We start from the raw sequence: 18943 nt of genomic DNA on the forward strand, positions 1-18943 counted from the left end.
CAGAGTTTTTAAAGACTCGTCCGGTAAGAGTTCAGTCCGACAATGCGACGGCCGTCACATCAACCGCCAAGGAGGGACTCTGAGTCGCATGGCTATGCGAGAAGTAACTCAGATCCTCCGGTGGGCCGAGAACCAGTCAGAATGGCAGCTTCATCCAGACGTGTTCAACGCGCTGATACGTCAATGGGGATGTTCTCAGGTGGACCTCATGGCGTCACGATTGAATCATCAGCTCCCATTATACATGTCAAGTCGAGATCCGCAGGCGGAAGCAGTAGATGCTCTGACAAGTCCGTGGATCTATGACTTTGTTTAAATTTTTTCTCCGATTCCGCTTCTTCCTTGTCTTTTAGAAAGGATAAAACAAGAGACAGCCTCTGTAATTCTCGTGGCTCCAAACTGGCCTCGGAGAAGTTGTTGGACGATCAGTGGCCCCTTCCTCTGCGCCCGGATCTTCTACAGCAGGGCCTTTTCATACACCACAACTTAGCGCAGCTGCGTTTAACGAGGTGGCTCTTGAAACCGATATCCTAAGACGCAAAGGCATCCCAGACACGGTTATTCCCACCATGCTACGCGCCAGGAAGCCAGTTTCAGCTGCACATTATCATCGCATCTGGCGTGCTTATATCTCATGGTGTTCCAGTCAGGCTCTTCCATCTAGGACTTTTAGTTTGTCCCGGTTTTTTGCTTTTCCTTCAGACGGGTCTGGATTCTGGCCTTCGTCTGGGAACCTTAAAGGTGCAGGTTTCTGCCCTCTCCATTTTCTTTCAAAGGAAATTGGCCCTCATTCCTGAGGTGCAGACGTTTCTTCAACGGGACTTGCGCGTGCAGCCTCCTTTTGTACCTCCAATAGCTCCCAGGGACCTTAACTTGGTGCTTCTGTTTCTTCAGTCGCCCATGTTTGAACCTTTGGAGAAGGTTGATCTTAAGTACCTGTCTTGGAAGACGGTCTTCCTCTTGGCTCTCGCTTTGGCTCGTAGGGTTTCGGAAATTGGGTGCTGTGTCCTATAAGCCACCTTACCTTGTGTTTCATGCGTATAGGGCAGAACTCTGGACGGTAGCCGCCTTCCTTCCCACGGTAGTGTCGGCTTTTTATATTAATCAGCCTATTGTGGTACCGTCGTTGGTGGAAGACTCTGGTGGTCCTTCTACCTTGGATGTGGTTAGGGCTCTCCAGATCTATGTTGCCAGGACAGCGTCCCTCCGTAGTCCGAGTCGCTTTTTCTCCTCTATGATGCTGTTCGCATGGGTTGGCCAGCATCCAAGCACGTTGGATCCGGCTGACTATTCATCAGGCTTATGTTAGTGCCGACCGTTGGCCTCCGTCTATTTCAGCTCATCCCACACGTTCTGTGGGTGCGTCATGGGCGGCCGGTAGAGGAGCCTCCATGTCACAGTTGTGCCGTGCGGCCACTTGGTCTTCAGTTCACACGTTTGTCAGATTTTACAGATTTGATACGTTTGCTATGTCGGCATCCCGTTTTGCCCGCCTGCAGGCGCCGCAGAGCGCTCCCGCCCATGGGGAATACTTTGGGACGTCCCCAGCATAAGCACCTCCAGTGTCCTCTAGTGGATGAAAGAGAAAATGGGATTTTGGTACCTACCGGTAAATCCTTTACTCTGATTCCACAGGGGACACTGGACGCCCACCTCTGCGCTCTTAGCCTGCCTGTTCGGCTTGTTCCGTATGTTGTATGATTCAGTTATTGTGTGTTCTCTCCCTTTTTTACTCCGCTTGTTCTCCATCTCCTCTCGGCCTTCATTTTCTAAACTGAGGGCTGGTGGGGCATAGAGGGGGAGGAGCTTCACACTTCTAAATTATTTAAAGTGCCGGCTCCAGCTATCCACGCCTCTATACCCCAGCATAAGCACCTCCAGTGTCCCCTAGTGGATGAAAGCTGTGATAAGATTAAACTGTTTCATACACTTTTGGTGTATTTGTATTGCTGCGTTGTCCTCTGTATAAAACTTTGGTACATCTGGGTGTACTTTCTGCATATTTAATTGTTTACCTTATTTCCCTCTTACAAGAGAGCCCTGAGTTGTTTGCTGTAAATACAGCTGCTATTGCAGAGCTGACTAGTAAATTAACAAGCATGTGCAACAAAATAAATTAACAAGCATGTCTAAGAAATAGTGACAGTGAAAGGACTCCCTACAGAACAGGTCACCATTGTATGCAAGTATACAATGATCCAGCACTTAGCTGTGATAAATAATATAACTGGTCCTTTGATATGCTATAAGCCTCTGGTGAGAGTTGTAGTCTCCGTTGCATTTTGTTCTGGTATATATTAATAGTAAAATTAAGTATTAGATATGGTATATTGCTCAAAGCTGAAAAGTGGTGATATTGCCATTTTCAAATTTTTATGTATTCATTTGAGCTATTAGACAATATAATGAGTTTATGCATTTTCACTGGGGGGAAGCTTAAGGCTAAGCACAATAAACTTTCTTATCCTGAACCGTCCTCACTAAACTTTCTTCAACCAATAGCCACTTCCCCCCCTAGCAGGATGTTTGCGCAGCAAACATTGCTATACTTCTGTCACAATCAACTAGTATTAATTCCTTTGTGGTAAAAAGCAGCGCTGAATTGAAACCTAATATTGATTAAGGAAAAGTACTCACAAAGATGAAAATTAATAAGAATTACTATAAAAAGCATGTTAATTTTAATGTAATATATAAAATCTTGTGTAATAAAACAATAGGGTGTGTGTGTGGGGGCGGGGGAGATAATATGGGAGACATTGGGGAAAATTCTTTTTTTTTCACAGAAACTTAGCTCCTGGGTAAAATTGCCCGGAGCTATTTAGTTGACTGCTTTGTGCCAGGCACTTAAGCTGTGATATGCACTTTATCGCAGTAACGCCCGAGGCTTAGTAGCAATAAACTGCATCTTCGGCTTAAGTGCCAGGCACGATTGTTACTGCTTGCGGTAACACAGCAACTAGCCCCGATGCACTAGTTAGCGTGGATTTCTGCCCACAGTTAGTAGGGTCCGAGCGGAAATACACTAGTTGCAGGTTTACTGAGTGGGTAATAGAATAGCTATGGGCACTTAATCCGGGAGCTACATTCCCGCGTATAATTTAATTAATTATAAATTAGATAATTTAAATCCCCCCAATGTCATGTTAGGTAAGATCCACAAGGAATTATTCATAGAGAAAAAAATAAAGCTCATGCCTTGTTGATGATGAACAAAGTTGATTACCAAGGACAAGCACATAAGAGTCTATCTGTTGTCAGGTGTAATGTTATTGATTCAAAAACATCATGGTAAAAACAAGGGTAGGAGTCAATAGGAAGAAACCTGTACTTGCATACAAAGCTCTGGTCAGTCAACTGTAATTTTGCTGCATATATCTATAGAGTGCCTGTAGGTTGGCTCCCTTGTCCTGGAGTGTAAGCCTGGTAATCTGCTCCAGAAGCCGTGGGTGGTGGTATTCACCCAAATCTTAATTGTTAGGAGTACCTTGACGATAATTACTTGAAACCACACTGTTCAGAAGCAAACCTAGTTAATGGAAACCAACCATTTCAGTGCTGTTTCCTCATTGAAGGTTGTACAAAAACTCCAGCTATGCATGTTGTAGCTGGATTTGTGACATGTGATTATGATTAGCAGTGGTGGCTGGCATATATACTGTCAACAGACTTTAGTAATGGAGAAGTGATAGTTACTCTCTTGGAGCCAGCAGGCCCTGCACCATCATTTGTGTATAGATGTAAAGGACTTCTGAAAGTCGCAAAATATCAAGTTTTATCAAGAGATGCACGTAAAACTGTGACAGGCCGAATCTACCCCTCAACCCAAAAAGAAAGATCCACTGCAACAAACTGCTATTGCGCGTATCTGTGAACCATCAGAATGTTTTTTCCCCCCATCATATTCTTTTGATGCGATGGTTAGTTACCATCTATTTACAGTTTTGATGTCGGAAGCTTAGCCATCATTTGAAGGTGGGCTTCTGATGTCTATCCCTACTTTGATCACTAGACTTGGTATGACCTCAAAATAGATGTTTAGTCCATATAGATTTACACGGCATGTGTGTCTCTATTTTATGGAGAACTAGCTGGGATACCCTTAATTAAATACTAACCCCTTGGGGTTAAAGCCGAGCGCTAATATATATGGAATAGAATGTGTCAGCCTCAACCTTTAAGAGGTAATAAAACCCCCCACAATGTTTATGGTCTGAGTTGGGCTGGTTTTCAATTGGTAAATCCATCTTGTCTCATTTATTTTTAGAGTAGTCACCAAATCTCCTCTCCAGTGAGGAATTATCATTTTGGATTCCAATAAATTTGAAACCTGTTGCATCCATATTGTGTTTCTTAGCAAAATTGGCTGACAGGCTATGGGTTTTTAGCCCTCCTCTTATATTAAAGAGATGTTCTGATTTTTCTTTTCATTTGGCCCACATACTGGATTCCACCAGGGCATTCCAGTAGATAAACGACTCCTTCGGTTCAACAAGATAGGTGGCCGTTAATCTTGAACTCCTTGTTTGTAACCCTTGAATTGAATGTCCGTATTGGTTTTGTTTGAATTTTGGTTCTTGCAACCAGGGCAATTTAGACAAAAATAGAAGCCGTTATTTGTTGGTTTTGGTTTTGTTTGTACCGGGAGGAAACTTCATAAGTTACTGGACACGATTCAATTCAGCGCGATGTGAATAGCGCCGGGAGATAGCTCCCGGAGCTATTCAATTCATCGCGCTGTTAGGTTGGGGAAGGCTCGTTATCGCACCTTAAACAGGGTGTTTAGGCGCGATAACGGGCATTCCCCGACCTAACTTCCCAGCGCGAGGCTGTTTTCCCGGCGCTAAGGGCAGAAAACAGCCTCGCGCCGGGACTTTTGTCGGATTTCTTCTCTCATCCCCGGAGGGATGACAGAAGAAATCATTAGTCGGTCTTGTCAGCGCGGTGTATTGAATAGCTCTGGGAGCTCACTCCCGGAGCTATTTACAGCGTGCTGAATAGAATCGAGCCTACTGTTTCAAGTTCTTTGCTTTGCGGTATATCACTTTTGGTTGTGGTGGAATATGCTTCAGTTCCTCATCTAGTAAAAGTACATGCCAATGGGTATTAAGGATTTTCTCTATATCTATAAAAGTGCCATTATATTGGGTAATGAAAGGGACTTGATCACCCAGTTATGACAATTTCTTTGGTCTGTAGGTGATTAGTTCTTTCCTGTTTGTCTGTTTGTACCTTTGCTGCTTGTTTTAATCTCCTATGTCTGAAGCAAATATTCTATTTGTTATGCTTTACTAACAGATTATAATTAATATCTTAACTCGCAAAGTTTTACCGAGGGATCTTTAAATCATTAGGATAATTTCAGTTCAATAAGATTTGCACACCAGATGTTCTAAAGTAAAAGTGTATTTATATAAACAAATTGGTGCTCATGATGCTCATAAAGTTCACATACAGTATATCATAAACAGTATTAGTTAAATCCAATTTAAGATATACAGAGATAATTACAGAGCGAGAAAGAGTTAGTATGAGGCTGTGGGATGTATGGGGGATGGGATGGCAAATGTTCTTTGTATCCAAACCTCATGGTTTAAAGATAAACTCAATTTTGAATGTGAGGAAACTCCCATGAGGCTATAGCTCTGTAAATCACCCTACAACACTGATATCCATCAGTGATCATAACGCATCCAGTAATTCACATATCCATCCAAGGGTTTCGCCTCCTCCATTACACCAACTTCATCAGACATTCCTTGCAATACTATTATAATATATAGTATTTCAGAATGCATAACATATAAGCTGATTCCAATATCTAACAATTCCATCTTAATAAAAACCACATAATCTTATCAGAATACAGCCAGTATCCACACACCTATGCTTCCCAGGCCATGCTATTGTTCCAAGCACATGGTTCATTGGGGGGAGAGTGAAGAAGTACATGGAATCGGCTATTTTAAACTGCAGACTCCAGCTTCCCCTTTGAGTGTTGAAATCCCAGCCTTCTGCTATGGCCGAGTGTCAGTGATAGTGTGTCTCTGAGCTCTCTCTGTCCCACTCACCTAATGGGCGTGGTTATTCCTTAGTCAACTGAAACTAGTGGGGGTGGTTCTAACTTTTGTGTGTGTTACAACAAAGGCCAGAGGCACATGTGTTGAGATGTTAATCTTTTGCCTTAGGCCAGGGATGGCTAACCAGTTCGTCAAAGAACCAAAAAATATATCTGTAGGTGTGTCATAGAGCTGAGATCATGCGCGCACTGAAGGTGTACATACAAAAAGGGGTGTGGCCTTGTCAGCTAGTATGATTTTTGTAGGAGCATGTAAAATCACAGGCACACAATCACCGTGGAGGGTATCTATTAAAGGGAAAGAAAAAGCCAGAACAATATAAAAAAGTATATTGAAAAAAAATAGATCCACATAAAATACACCGAAGCAAGCCAGGTCCACGTAAAATACACTGAAAAAATCCACATCCACAAACAATACATTGAAAAAAAAAAAAAAAAAAAGATTCACATAATACAATCCAGCCCCTCCATGTGTCACTCCAGTCCCCCTCATGTCACATCAGCAGCCTCTCGTCACTTCATCCCCTCCATGTGTCACTCCAGCAACCCCTCCATGTGTCGCTCCAGCAACCCCCCCTGTGTCGCTCCAGCAACCCACCCTGTGTCGCTCCAGCCGCCCCCCCGTGTGTCGCTCCAGCCGCCCCCCCGTGTGTCGCTCCAGCCGCCCCCCCGTGTGTCGCTCCAGCCGCCCCCCCGTGTGTCGCTCCAGCCGCCCCCCCGTGTGTCGCTCCAGCCGCCCCCCCGTGTGTCGCTCCAGCCGCCCCCCCGTGTGTCGCTCCAGCCGCCCCCCCGTGTGTCGCTCCAGCCGCCCCCCCGTGTGTCGCTCCAGCCGCCCCCCCGTGTGTCGCTCCAGCCGCCCCCCCGTGTGTCGCTCCAGCCGCCCCCCCGTGTGTCGCTCCAGCCGCCCCCCCGTGTGTCGCTCCAGCCGCCCCCCCGTGTGTCGCTCCAGCCGCCCCCCCGTGTGTCGCTCCAGCCGCCCCCCCGTGTGTCGCTCCAGCCGCCCCCCCGTGTGTCGCTCCAGCCGCCCCCCCGTGTGTCGCTCCAGCCGCCCCCCCGTGTGTCGCTCCAGCCGCCCCCCCGTGTGTCGCTCCAGCCGCCCCCCCGTGTGTCGCTCCAGCCGCCCCCCCGTGTGTCGCTCCAGCCGCCCCCCCCGTGTGTCGCTCCAGCCGCCCCCCCCCGTGTGTCGCTCCAGCCGCAAAATCAAAAAATCATCACAGCTCTTACCTTGTAGCGGACTGGTTCAGTCACAAATTGAGCTACGCCTCCTGTTTGCGGTGTGACGTCACCACGTTGCCCAAACATGCCTCATGTTTGGAGTAGACTGCTGCATCAAAGGACAAGCATCTTCTGAACAGCTGCGCGCCTATCAGAGGAGGCAGTCGGTGTCAGTCAGGGGAGCCGCATCAGGACAATGGAAGAGCCGCATAATCAATCAACCAAACTAGTGTCTAGGCCATCAATGAATAATACTCACATTACTGTATGTGACTATAACTGAGAATTTAATATTCATACACACACACACACACACACACACACACACACACACACACACACATATATAGATTAATAATTAGTCTACAAATGGTGATATAAATGTACACATTCTTTAACACTATATTTGAAACTCTGTCAAGCTGTTCTTGTAGGAACGGTACTTTATTGCTTTATTGTTCAAAAGTTTAGTCTTCTGTGCAGTTTCGGCTTAAACGATGAAATTGTTCTCCGGGTGTGTTGTTTATCCACTGTCTGTGGTGGTTACTATTGTAAGCCAACTTGTTAGTCCCATTTACCTCTTTAATATGGATTTTCGTGTGGAGTTTACTGTCTTTAATGTATATTTTGAGGTCTAGGAATAAAACTTTTTCTGCACTATAAGGCTTATAGCCGACTATATAAGGTCTTAAATTCCAAATTCAAGCAGTTTTTATTAACGTAATCCAGTAGTTCTTCTGAGCTGTTCCAAATAATGAAAAGTCAATGTATCGATGCCAACTGACTTTTATTGATGTACTTATTTTTCTTGGTAGCTAGGATACCCGGCGTTGCCCGGGTTAGACTGGACCCTGAAGTACACCTACAGCTTTTATTGTTTACATTGTCCTTGCCTCCCACTGTTTGCTAACATGCATGCAAACAGTAGCGTAACTACCGTGGGTGCGAGGGGTGTGGCTGCTATGGTGCCCGAGTAGCCTCTATGGCCCGCCACTCCCCCTTCACCCAGTCACGGACACAAGGTGGACCTGTACAGTCAGGGCTGCTGAGGGCCCGGGTGTCACCTGTCTTGATTTGGTGCTGGCTCACCAACTGATTACAGCTGACACACCGGCTGGCAGACATGGAGAGACAGCGCCGCCGGTCGAGAGGCAGTCAGAGCTCGCTGACCAGCAACCAATTAGCGGTGGTGGCTCTTGATTGACTGCGGGTCAGTGAGCTTCTATTGGCTCGCAACGGCGCCAGATTCAAAGTGCTTCAGCACTGTCTGTCCATGTTTGCAACTGCCTTCTGGCACGCCAGTTGTAATTAGCTGGTGCCCTGGCACCATATCCAAACCTGCTGGCTACTGATGACACAGGGGGAGGCTAGTGGCTTCTGGTGGGATACACAGGTAGGTGAGTTGCTGGAGGGCATAATGTAGGGGACAAAGGACACACGTGCACACACTGAGTACCAAGTACATGATAGTCAAAATAATCCTGATAAACTCTACAAATAAAATGGAGTATACGTGAGATTCTTAGTACAAGTTTGGCCAAAATTGTTTGCCCATCCACCACGTCAAGGTAAACCTCATAAGATGGGTCCCTAACATCAGCCGCTGGGAAGGGACCGCCACGGCTACTGCTTCCTGTGTCTGATGCCCCGAGGTGGGGCCTTTATTGAGACACCTGTCTCTGTGAGGCCCGCCACAGCTGGAAATGGCTTATGTTCGGGTTCCTCACTGCCCCCTATGCCCAGCATCCTGGCTGCAGCAGCATGTAAATATACCACTGCTCCTCAGTAGCAGGAGCAGTGGAGAAAGTCTGGTCTTAGTGACAGTGCGGTTCAGTCACATACAGAACGCTATAATCCCTGCTTTCCTCCACTATTATATAGAGGAGACGCCGTGTCCTTCTGCTGCTAGGGGCATATTAGCGGCAGAAACTGACATGGTGGCTCAGTTCACAATGAACAGCCATATCAATGTGCAGTCAGCCTCAGGTCAGCTTTCCTTCTTCCCTTCCCCTCCACCAGGCTGTTATATAGCACACAGCGCATGCTTTTGGAGCCGGGCAATTAACTTAGTCCTTAGGGGCTGTGTAAGGGGCAATTCAGAGGGGACAACGCATTTATTCTCGGCTATAGTCTATTTGATAGAAATATGGTCCGCCCAAAAATGGCTCCCCGGTAGTGGTCCCATAATTTTATATACAAGTGGGCATTTTATCTAGTCAGCGCTAGCTTGGGGGCGGGCCTCATCGGCACTACAGAGCTCTGCTTTGGAGCAGTCAATTCTCTACAGTGCGACTGTTAGTGGATGCGTCACTGCTTGTATATAGTAGCGCCGGCGTCCGCACTGAGCTGCCTTAGAGTGCGGCTGTTGGTTGCTGCGCCGGTGCTTGTACGAGTGTAGCGCCGGTGCCGGCATTTTCACTGAGCCGGTTGAGACCGTGGTTGTTGGTGGCCGCGCCTGTGTTTGTATGTGTGAAGCGCAGGCGTCTACTTGTAGTCGTTTGAGAGCGCAGCAGCGGCTGTATGTTTAGTTGGCTATAAGCTATATTAATGTCTTGAGGCAGTATGTAGAAGCTCCTTTGGCTTGTCGCCTGAAGTTGGCATAACCCTATTACAATTGTGGCTGCACTGCCTGTCATACTGTATGAGAGGAGTGACAGTGCAGCCTAAATAGTACTGCATTGCGCTGCCGCAGTATAAAAGTAGGAGTCAATATTTAATGGGGCACTGCTTACTATGAGTGTTTATATTGAGGGGGAGCTGGGTGCACTTTCTGGGGCATGCGCTCTCTCTCTCCATTTTCTAGTACTGTGGTCATACACCTTTAGTACGTGGATGGTATAGCTGCATTGCTTTTTCTTCAGATGATTTTGTGACCAGGGGGAAGCAGTTGGGAAACCGCCGGACGTAATCCCGACCGCCGGCTTCCCAACTGTCTAATCCCGGCAAGTGTCTAATGACGGGCGTTGAAATCCCAATGCCTGTCATTAGACCTACGCAGGTAGCCAGACACCCGGCTTACCGATTGAAGGTAAGTCTGGCGCGGACAGCCGCGGTGGGGGGGAGGGTTAGGTTATGGGCTCCCAGGGAGGGAGGACTTAAAGTTAGGCACCCCCCCTGGAGGTTAGGGATAGGTACTTAGAGGGGGGGATTAGGGTTAGGGGGTAGAATAGGTTAGTCAATACTTACCTTCCGACGATCGGGATTTTCACCCCTGTTGGGCTGCCGCTGCCGGGATTTGAATGGCCAGCGGTAAATCATACCAATTCCTGACCAAGCTATGTCATGACTCACTATAGGTTTCCACTAGATAGCTTAAGAAGCAAGCACTCCTTCCATGCGTGGGGGCATTCTTTTTACACACTTTGAAACATGGAGCACAGATCGTGCAATGGTTAGCATTACTGTCTTACTGCTTGGAGGTCATGGAGAAAAAAAACATTAAAATTCCCACTAGCGTCCAGGGGACTTCTGGTCGCTCACAGGTAAGCGGGATTACCCCACTAATGCAGGGCTCTACAAATTTTTTAAAAATGTAGGAGCCATCTTAAAAGTTTAGGAGCCAGACCATCGTCCATTACAAAAATATATGAAAGCTAGTATAGACCACCACACATGCCCTTTCAGCGCCCCTCAACCTCCCCACATGCCATCAAATCACCACACATGACTCTTTAATGGTCATCAGATTCTGCAACATGCCCATACCAGCCCCTGTAATAGTGCCTCCTGTAATAGTGCCCCCAGTAGTAAGCCCCTTGTAAAAGTGCCCACATTAGTAAGCCGATTGTAGAAGTGCCCCCAGTAATAAACCCCCTGTAATAGTGCTGCACGAACACACAAAAAAACAGAATACTCACCTAAGCCCCGATCCTGTGTCCGCTGCCGTCCGCCTTTCTCCGGAACCATGGGAGAAACGCTCTGACGTCTCTCCCTATAGGATGGCAGGCACAGTAGTATCTGCCTTTAAACTCCCGTATGGGACGCCGTATACAAGGCTTCGGGACCTGCCCTGCCCCGCCCCAAGTAATTGCGACCACCGCATTTGCTGGTACCCACTACATTCTCCCTTCACGTTGGAGGCTGTCTGTCGTTTGGGGTTTATGCTGGGGTGGTTTTATTTTTCTGGCGAGTAGATGCTGATCTTCATCTGGGCTCGCTGAAGGGGTCAAATTGCTCTCTTATCTGTCTGTTCCAGCATGGGTTGTCCGGCTATCTGTTCATCTGCGAGGTGTTAGTCTCCTTCCACTGGTTACAATCCCCATAATCTACGGACCTCATGTTGGGTCCTGGACAATTGTTCTGTCCTTGGCTCTGGACTTCCTGTTTACTCTGGTTGGAGAGGTCTGTGGACTCCGCTATTACCCCACTAATGGGGTAATATCTCTATTACTTATCTCTATTGCATATCTCTATGTAACCTTTGATGGCCGCCAGTGCCTGGTTTCTACTGTCAGCGGCTGTTGCATCTTTCTGTTTTTCTGATCTGGTCGGGTTTCTCGAGTGTTTTACTCGTTTTGCTTCCCAGCTCCTAAGGATTCTTGTTTGGTTCTTGATGCCAATGGTCAGGTTGGTCTGTGTCAGTGGTGCTTATGGTGTTCTAACGTTCCATCTTCTGTTGTCCGTTATGGTCACCGTTCTTCTGTTCCATTGACGGTCCCGCAAGGAGTTGAGTGTCTTCGGTGCTCTACTATGCTGGGTCCTCAGTTCTTGATTTTAGATTGGTCCTTTGGTCTTTGATGGTTCCTGTTTCAGTTTAATCGAGGGTTCGGCTAGTTCTCAGCACTTCCCACCTTGGAGGTTCGATATGGGACGTTCCCAGTGTCTTTAGCTCCAGTGTCCCCTAGTGGATGAAGGAGAAAATGGGATTTTAGTATTTACTGGTAAATCCAATTTTCTGAATCCACAGACACAGACTCGCTTTCATGCTTATTATATAGCTATCTGATTTGCATACAAAAATGGGGAATTCTCACCTAAAACAGTAATGTATAATTCAGTGTTGCAGTTGTGTGCAATTGATGATAGTGGTAATTTGATTAAATATCCCCTCTTTGCTTTGGGTGAAACCTTTAACTCAGTAGTTCTCAAACTCGGTCCTCAGGACCCCACACAAATCACGTTTTCCAGGTCATCCAGCAGGTGCACAGGTGTATTCATTAGTGACTGACACATTTTAAAAGAACCACAGGTGGAGCTAATTATTTCAATTGTGATTCTGTGAGGAGACCTGGAAAATATGCAATGTTTGGGGTCCTGAGAACCTGTGCACTAACTGAACCCCTATGTCAACATAAACATCATCTTTTAGCTCTTAATTTAAGTATTTAGGAACCATTCTATCATTTATGTAATGTTTTGATATATACAGATTTTTGTTAGAAATTAAGATTACCCATCTTGCTAGTCATTTGTCTGTGTTTTCTAATTTGTAAGTAAACAAATACATTTTGGCCTAAACAAAGTTATTTTCATGCTGTGATTGTGGTTTCATTTGACTACAATGGATTTAAGAAGTAACTAATTGTAATTGCAAGAACTCACAGCTGCAGTTATAACTGAAGCTACCATTATGAGTGTCTATAGCTGGGTACACACTGGGCGATATATCGGCCATTCAATCGAATGGCCAATATATCACTAGGGTGTAGGTAGGTGTGTAACCCCGATATGTCTGTGAACAACGTCGTTCAGGCATATCGCATCTGCTCTGCAGCACAGCAGATGGCCAATATATATTGTCTACCCTCCAACATGACCCGTTCCATTCGGTACAAAACACTCTGCAATCATACATTAGGTGTAAAGTCCAGGAGCAGTCACCTGTGTTGAACTAGATAATTGATGAGACAGGTGTTTCAGCACAGATGACAGCAATCATAAATTAAGAGGGAAGTCCAGGAGCAGAGCATTTTGTACCTAATGGCACAGGTCATGTTTGAGGGTCTGATACTGGTGCATTTGGCTGTGGATATGGGTGGTTTTTCTACAGGGACCGCCGGTGACTGACAGCTCAACTGGGTGGGCAAATGTAAACGCCTCCGCCCATACCATCCCCGCCCATCCCCCCACCCCCCCCTGGTTGTAATGTCAGGGAACACACTTTAAGCTCCCGATTGGTAAGTTCTATATAGCTTTCGCATATACTGGAACTGTGTAGTGGTGACCTATATTGTGAGGTGTTGTATTATGAGGATGAGCTGTATGTAATAGTTTGCAAATTCACATTTAACTGTGATTGCTAGTCACAGTTTTGTCTTTGTGATTCAAATAATGACTTCTCTATTGTGATTCAAATAATGACTTCTCTATTGCTGGAATGTGTCCCTGTATCCATTTGTTATCTTTTGCAAAATTTTCAATAAATATTTTGTTAGTAAAATGCATTAATGACTCAATGTAGATTACTGAGTATCCTCTTTTTTTTTTGTGTGAGAGAAGTGGGTATTTGGTAAAGGAAATTGTTTTAATTTCATGGAACTAGTGTTTTCCACGTACATGTTTTTTTTTTTCCTTGGTTAAGAGAAATCTGTCAATGATCAAGAATGGTGTTATTGTAACAGGAAAGTAATTGATGTACTGTGATGTTTAGGGATGGGTATCATTTCATTCATCAGAAACATCGGTCAGATGGTTCAGATGTTCGATGTTTAACCCTGCAATGTTTCATCACCATCGCTAGATTTCTCCCCCAATGTTTTTCCCTGCCTCCCAATGGGTTTTTTTTTGTGACACTGTAGTGCTGTTTGCTTTGGGCTGCCAGCTGGCTCACTCCTTGTTTTTACTCTATCACTAGTGCTGCTCTCGGTGAACATTGCTGTCCCCATCCCTACTAATGCTACTGTGAAAAACTCACTTGACAAATTAATGTCACTTTCCTCATCTACTGCCATCTAGTGGTAAATTATGTGTAATTCATAGACTTTCACTTTCTTTTGTTAACAATATAGAAACAAAGGTTTCCAAAAATTGTACCCATCTAGTGTTTGCACACTAGTGGCACTAAGTGTTGTTTATGGTGTTAGCAGTACTGACCTCACTATACGTTCATTGGTCAGTAGCTCACCCCAAGAGAAGGATGGTTAAAGAGATCAGTGTATTGAAATATGATAGGAAAAATGAAAACTCAAGGCAACTTGTGGTGATTTTGTTTGGTAGTTAAATAACTGAAATGATACAACAATCAAAACAATGTTTTATTCACAGACACTTACCAGGCTTTGTTGATCTAAAATACCTTTTTTCAATAATTTTGTGTGTAAAAAAAATATTTACTTCCCATGATGCATTGCATCATTTGCATATTCAAATAGAATGCACAATGTGACTTTCCTAGCTTTCTGCTATTTTGCATTTGTTTATTTTTGTGTTTTTTCTGAAATATATTACAATATATTCACACAATATTCTATTTTTTTTTTTTTATATATATATATCTTTATAGGTTGCATTACTGGGAATGGACATTCTATCTGCTTTAGTTACACGTTTGCAAGATCGGTTCAGAACTCAGATTAGCACAGGTAATGTAATTGTTTATTACTGTTCACCTTCCTTCCTAAAGGCTTTCCCATGTCTTTCTCCAGTGGCCAAAATGTGTTGGATTTAGTGTTGTCCATCGACTGTTCAGCTGTCAATGGTTTTAAATCTTTGGTGGGTATGACGATGACCCCCCAGCCGTGCAGGTTGCACCTGCCCATCATACCTCCATCACCGATGTTCACCATTGGTGAAGATCGAAGGCAGAACTATTTGCCATCGGCATCAGACCATCAATTGTTGCTAGCCGTCAGTAGTCATCCCTAGTTTGCCCACATACATGTGTCTGTGTAACCTTTTTTTTTTTCAAATCTAGGTATTTACTTACTAGAACATAATTCACAATCATCTAAACAAGTACTATGATTTAGAAAATCTAAATTGCATGTAAAAAAATATTCCATAACAGGTTTTACTTTATCACTTTTGCGGTCTATTTATGAATTAGAGATGAACCAAATCTCTGGTAAACTGTCAACTGCTTCTCACAGTTTGCCAGTTTACGCTGCTTGCTGTTATCCTCATAGTCAATTACAAACTGGTGGAAAGCTTATCCTTTTGCTGCAAACTAACACCATCTAATAGGAAAAAAATGTGTTGTTTTGAACATCTACACTCAATAATAAGTGTTAGCAGCTAGAAGACAGGGTGTGCAAAGCCCCATAATCAAGTTAGGGTGGTGCTGTGAGCGGGGAAATAAAAAAAAAGAAATGAAAAACAATGCAGCGCTAGGTTTAAGTCAAAATAAGTGCGAGCTAGAAAATAAATGAATAACAAATGGGAATGCGCATGAGCGATAATCGTTCGTTATAACTCAGAAACTGAACAATTTTTTCAACGATTGAACGGTAACGACGTCGTTATAGTTAAATCGTTCAAAAAAACGTTACGTGTGTATGCACCTTAAGTAATCACATGTACATAAGTATTCACAGCCTTGGCCATGAAGCTCAGAATTGAGCTCATGTGCATCCTGTTTCCACTGATCAATCTTGAGATGTTCCTACAGCTTAATTGGAGTCCACCTGTGGTAAATTCAGTTGTTTGGACATGATTTTGAAAGGCATACACCTGTCTATATAAGGTCCCACACTTGACAGTACATGTCAGAGCACAAACCAAGCATGAAGTCCAAGGAATTCTGTAGACCTCCGAGACAGGATTGTCTCGAGGCACAAATCTGGTGAAGGGTACAGAAAAGTAACTGCTGCTTTGAAGGTCCCAATGAGCACAGTGGCCTAAATCATCCGTAAATGGAAGAAGTTCGGAACCACCAAGACTCTTCCTAGAGTTGGCCGGCCGTCTAAACTGAGCGATCGTGGGAGAAGGGCCCTGGTCAGGGAGGTGATGTAGCTCTCACCAAGAACCTGATAGTAACTCTTGTCAGAGCTAGAGCATTCCTCTGTGGAGAGAGGAGAACTTTCCAGAAGGACAACCATCTCTGCAGCAATCCACCAATCAGGCCTGTATGGTAGAGTGGCCAGACGGAAGACACATGGCAGCCTGCCTGGAGTTTGCCAAAATGCACCCGAAGGACTCAGACCATGAGAAACAAAATTCTCTGGTCTGATGAGTCAAAGATTGAACTCTTTGGTGTGAATGCCAGGCATTATGTTTGGTTTAAACCAGGCACCGCTCATCACCAGGCCAATACCATCCCTACAGTGAAGCATGGTGGTGGCAGCATCATGCTGTGGGGATGTTTTTCAGCAGCAGGAACTGGGAGACTAGTCAGGATAGAGGGAAAGATGAATGCAGCAATGTACAGAGACATCCTGGATGAAAACCTGCTCCAAAGTGCTCTTGACCTCAGACTGGGGCGACGGTTCATCTTTCAGCAGGACAACGACCCTAAGCACACAGCCAAGCTATCAAAGGAGTGGCTTCAGGACAACTCTGTGAATGTCCTTGAGTGGCCCAGCCAGAGCCCAGACTTGAATCCGATTGAACATCTCTGGAGAGATCTGAAAATGGCTGTGCACCGATGCTTCCCATCCAACCTGATGGAGCTTGAGAGGTGCTGCAAAGAGGAATGGGCGAAACTGGCCAAAGATAGATGTGCCAAGCTTGTGGCATCATATTCAAAAAGACTTGAGGCTGTAATTGCTGCCAAAGGTGCATCAACAAAGTATTGAGCAAAGGCTGTGAATACTTATGTACATGTGATTTCTTTGTTTTTTTTTTTTTTAATTAAAGTTGCAAAAATCTCAAAAAAACTTTTTACACATTGTCATTATGGGGTATTGTGTGTAGAATTTTGAGGACAAAAATTAATTTATTCCATTTTGGAATAAGGCTGTAACATAACAAAATGTGGAAAAAGTGAAGCGCAAGCGCTGTGAATACTTTCCGGATACACTTGTATAGAAATAATATCCTAAAAATGTTACTCATAGTGACAATGTGGCTGGGATTATGCTGAAGACTCATTGTTCTTTAATTCCAGTTCTGCAGAATTTAATTGATCGCTTAGGGGATGCAAAGGATTCAGTCCGAGAACAAGATCAAGCCTTGCTGATAAAGATAATGGAGATTTCACCCAGCCCGCAGGTAAAACGTCCTGAGCTCCTTTGTATACTGTCACCTCAGCCAAAAATGTATATACTTCCACAGAGGACTTACTCCCATAGGAACCCATATATAACCATCTCTGTAGCCTCCCAACTCCCTGACCTTAAGCCATCGGTGCCTGGTGAATTCTGCCAGCACTGTATCGTCGCTGCTTGATGAAGGCACCAAGTAGATGCCCTCAAAACCAACATGTGAAAGAATTGTTAAATCTCCTCCCTGAAGTCAAAGATGGCTTCTTAATAAGTAATCATTTTATCATAATCTTTAGATAATGACTTAGACCTTTTGTTAGTGTTTTTTCTACCGTTATTTAGCTTAATATTACACTATTATCCCAATAGTAGAACAATTCTATATCGCAGTTGTATTTGATTTATTAAATCAGTGTCTTTTACTCTTTCACTGTGCAATTCTGTGGCTGTGGGAGCCACCAACGATTACATTTAGGAATAATAATCTGTGTATGACTCCATCTTTGTGGATTGAATATTAGCTGCCAAATCCCAGCAATTTAAAATCGGATATTCTTTCCTGTATTCCTATTTGAACAAATGCCAATACGGCCGCTGTCAGGGTTCTATAGCTGTGAAAGTGTCATTAGCTTATTGTACAAGTCCAATGTGAAAGAACACAAATAACCTTAATATAAGTGTTGACAAAACTTGTTATCTTTTCGTAGTATGTATGGGATCGGATGCTAGGTGGGTTCAAGCACAAGAATTTCCGTTCACGGGAAGGAGTTTGTCTCTGCCTTATTGCAACTCTTAACACGTGAGTTTCCTTTACCTTACTGAGGAACAGACACCTGTTGATTTTTTGATGCCGAAAATTGTTTAATGGTCAATTCTGTTCTCTCCATAGATATGGAGCCAACGGCCTGACGTTGAGTAAGATTGTACCTCATATATGTAACTTGCTAGGAGACCCCAACAGTCAGGTGAGTCTGCTGCTAAATATTCTTCTTGTCCAGCCTCCAAGCTTTAAGAGAGGGAAAGAAGACTGATTAGTATCTCAGTACAGTTCATTATTCGAGATATTGATTTTTGGAAGCTCTATGAGTCCACTGTCCAGAGAATTGTATTTTATGCAGTAAGATAGATGTTGCATTTTGAAAAATGTAAACTATTAAGATTTGTCTCACTTTTCACTACAATGAAGACTATGCTTAGATATGTTACCACTAACTTCTTGTTACATCGTGTCCATAATACATTTATCTCCAATTATTGCCACTCTATAGCAGGCCTCCCTGAGGAAATGTAGTCTTCACTGATTTGACTTTTTAGATCACATCAAGCTAAGGGGGAGATTTATCAAAGAATTGGAGAGAGCCTTAAGCTGGGTACACACCTATTCGATTATCTGAGTGATGTCCCCAGCTGGACTCACTATTAGTTGCCTGTAAGGCCTGTACACACTGTACAGACATAGCTCAGTGCGTACGTGCGTCTATGGGACCATTGCAGATGCGTTATAAGCTGTTTTATCGACTAATGCTCCTGCAACCGTACTGCATACACCTATTTCGGGTGATAGGGC

At 44.4% G+C, this 18943-nt stretch overlaps 1 protein-coding gene and 1 non-coding gene across 13 annotated transcripts in view; one reads left to right on the forward strand and one right to left on the reverse strand.

Moving 5' to 3' along the window:
* CLASP1 (cytoplasmic linker associated protein 1) overlaps positions 1-18943 on the forward strand; it is a 483598-nt gene that overhangs the window by 110189 nt on the left and 354466 nt on the right. For all 12 annotated transcript variants that reach the window (XM_088473663.1, XM_088473650.1, XM_088473651.1 and 9 more), the window contains exons 3-6: positions 14739-14817; positions 17280-17383; positions 18084-18175; positions 18266-18341. In XM_088473663.1, the coding sequence (XP_088329789.1) occupies positions 14739-14817; positions 17280-17383; positions 18084-18175; positions 18266-18341 (351 nt within the window). The remainder of the gene's footprint in view (positions 1-14738; positions 14818-17279; positions 17384-18083; positions 18176-18265; positions 18342-18943) is intronic.
* On the reverse strand, positions 14253-14377 carry LOC148522838 (U4atac minor spliceosomal RNA). Its single transcript, XR_015878502.1, has one exon. It is a non-coding gene; the product is annotated as a U4atac minor spliceosomal RNA (small nuclear RNA).

This window comes from Taudactylus pleione, unplaced genomic scaffold (assembly GCF_031769625.1).
Source record: "Taudactylus pleione unplaced genomic scaffold, aTauple2 ptg000138l, whole genome shotgun sequence".
NCBI classification, from domain to species: domain Eukaryota; kingdom Metazoa; phylum Chordata; class Amphibia; order Anura; family Myobatrachidae; genus Taudactylus; species Taudactylus pleione.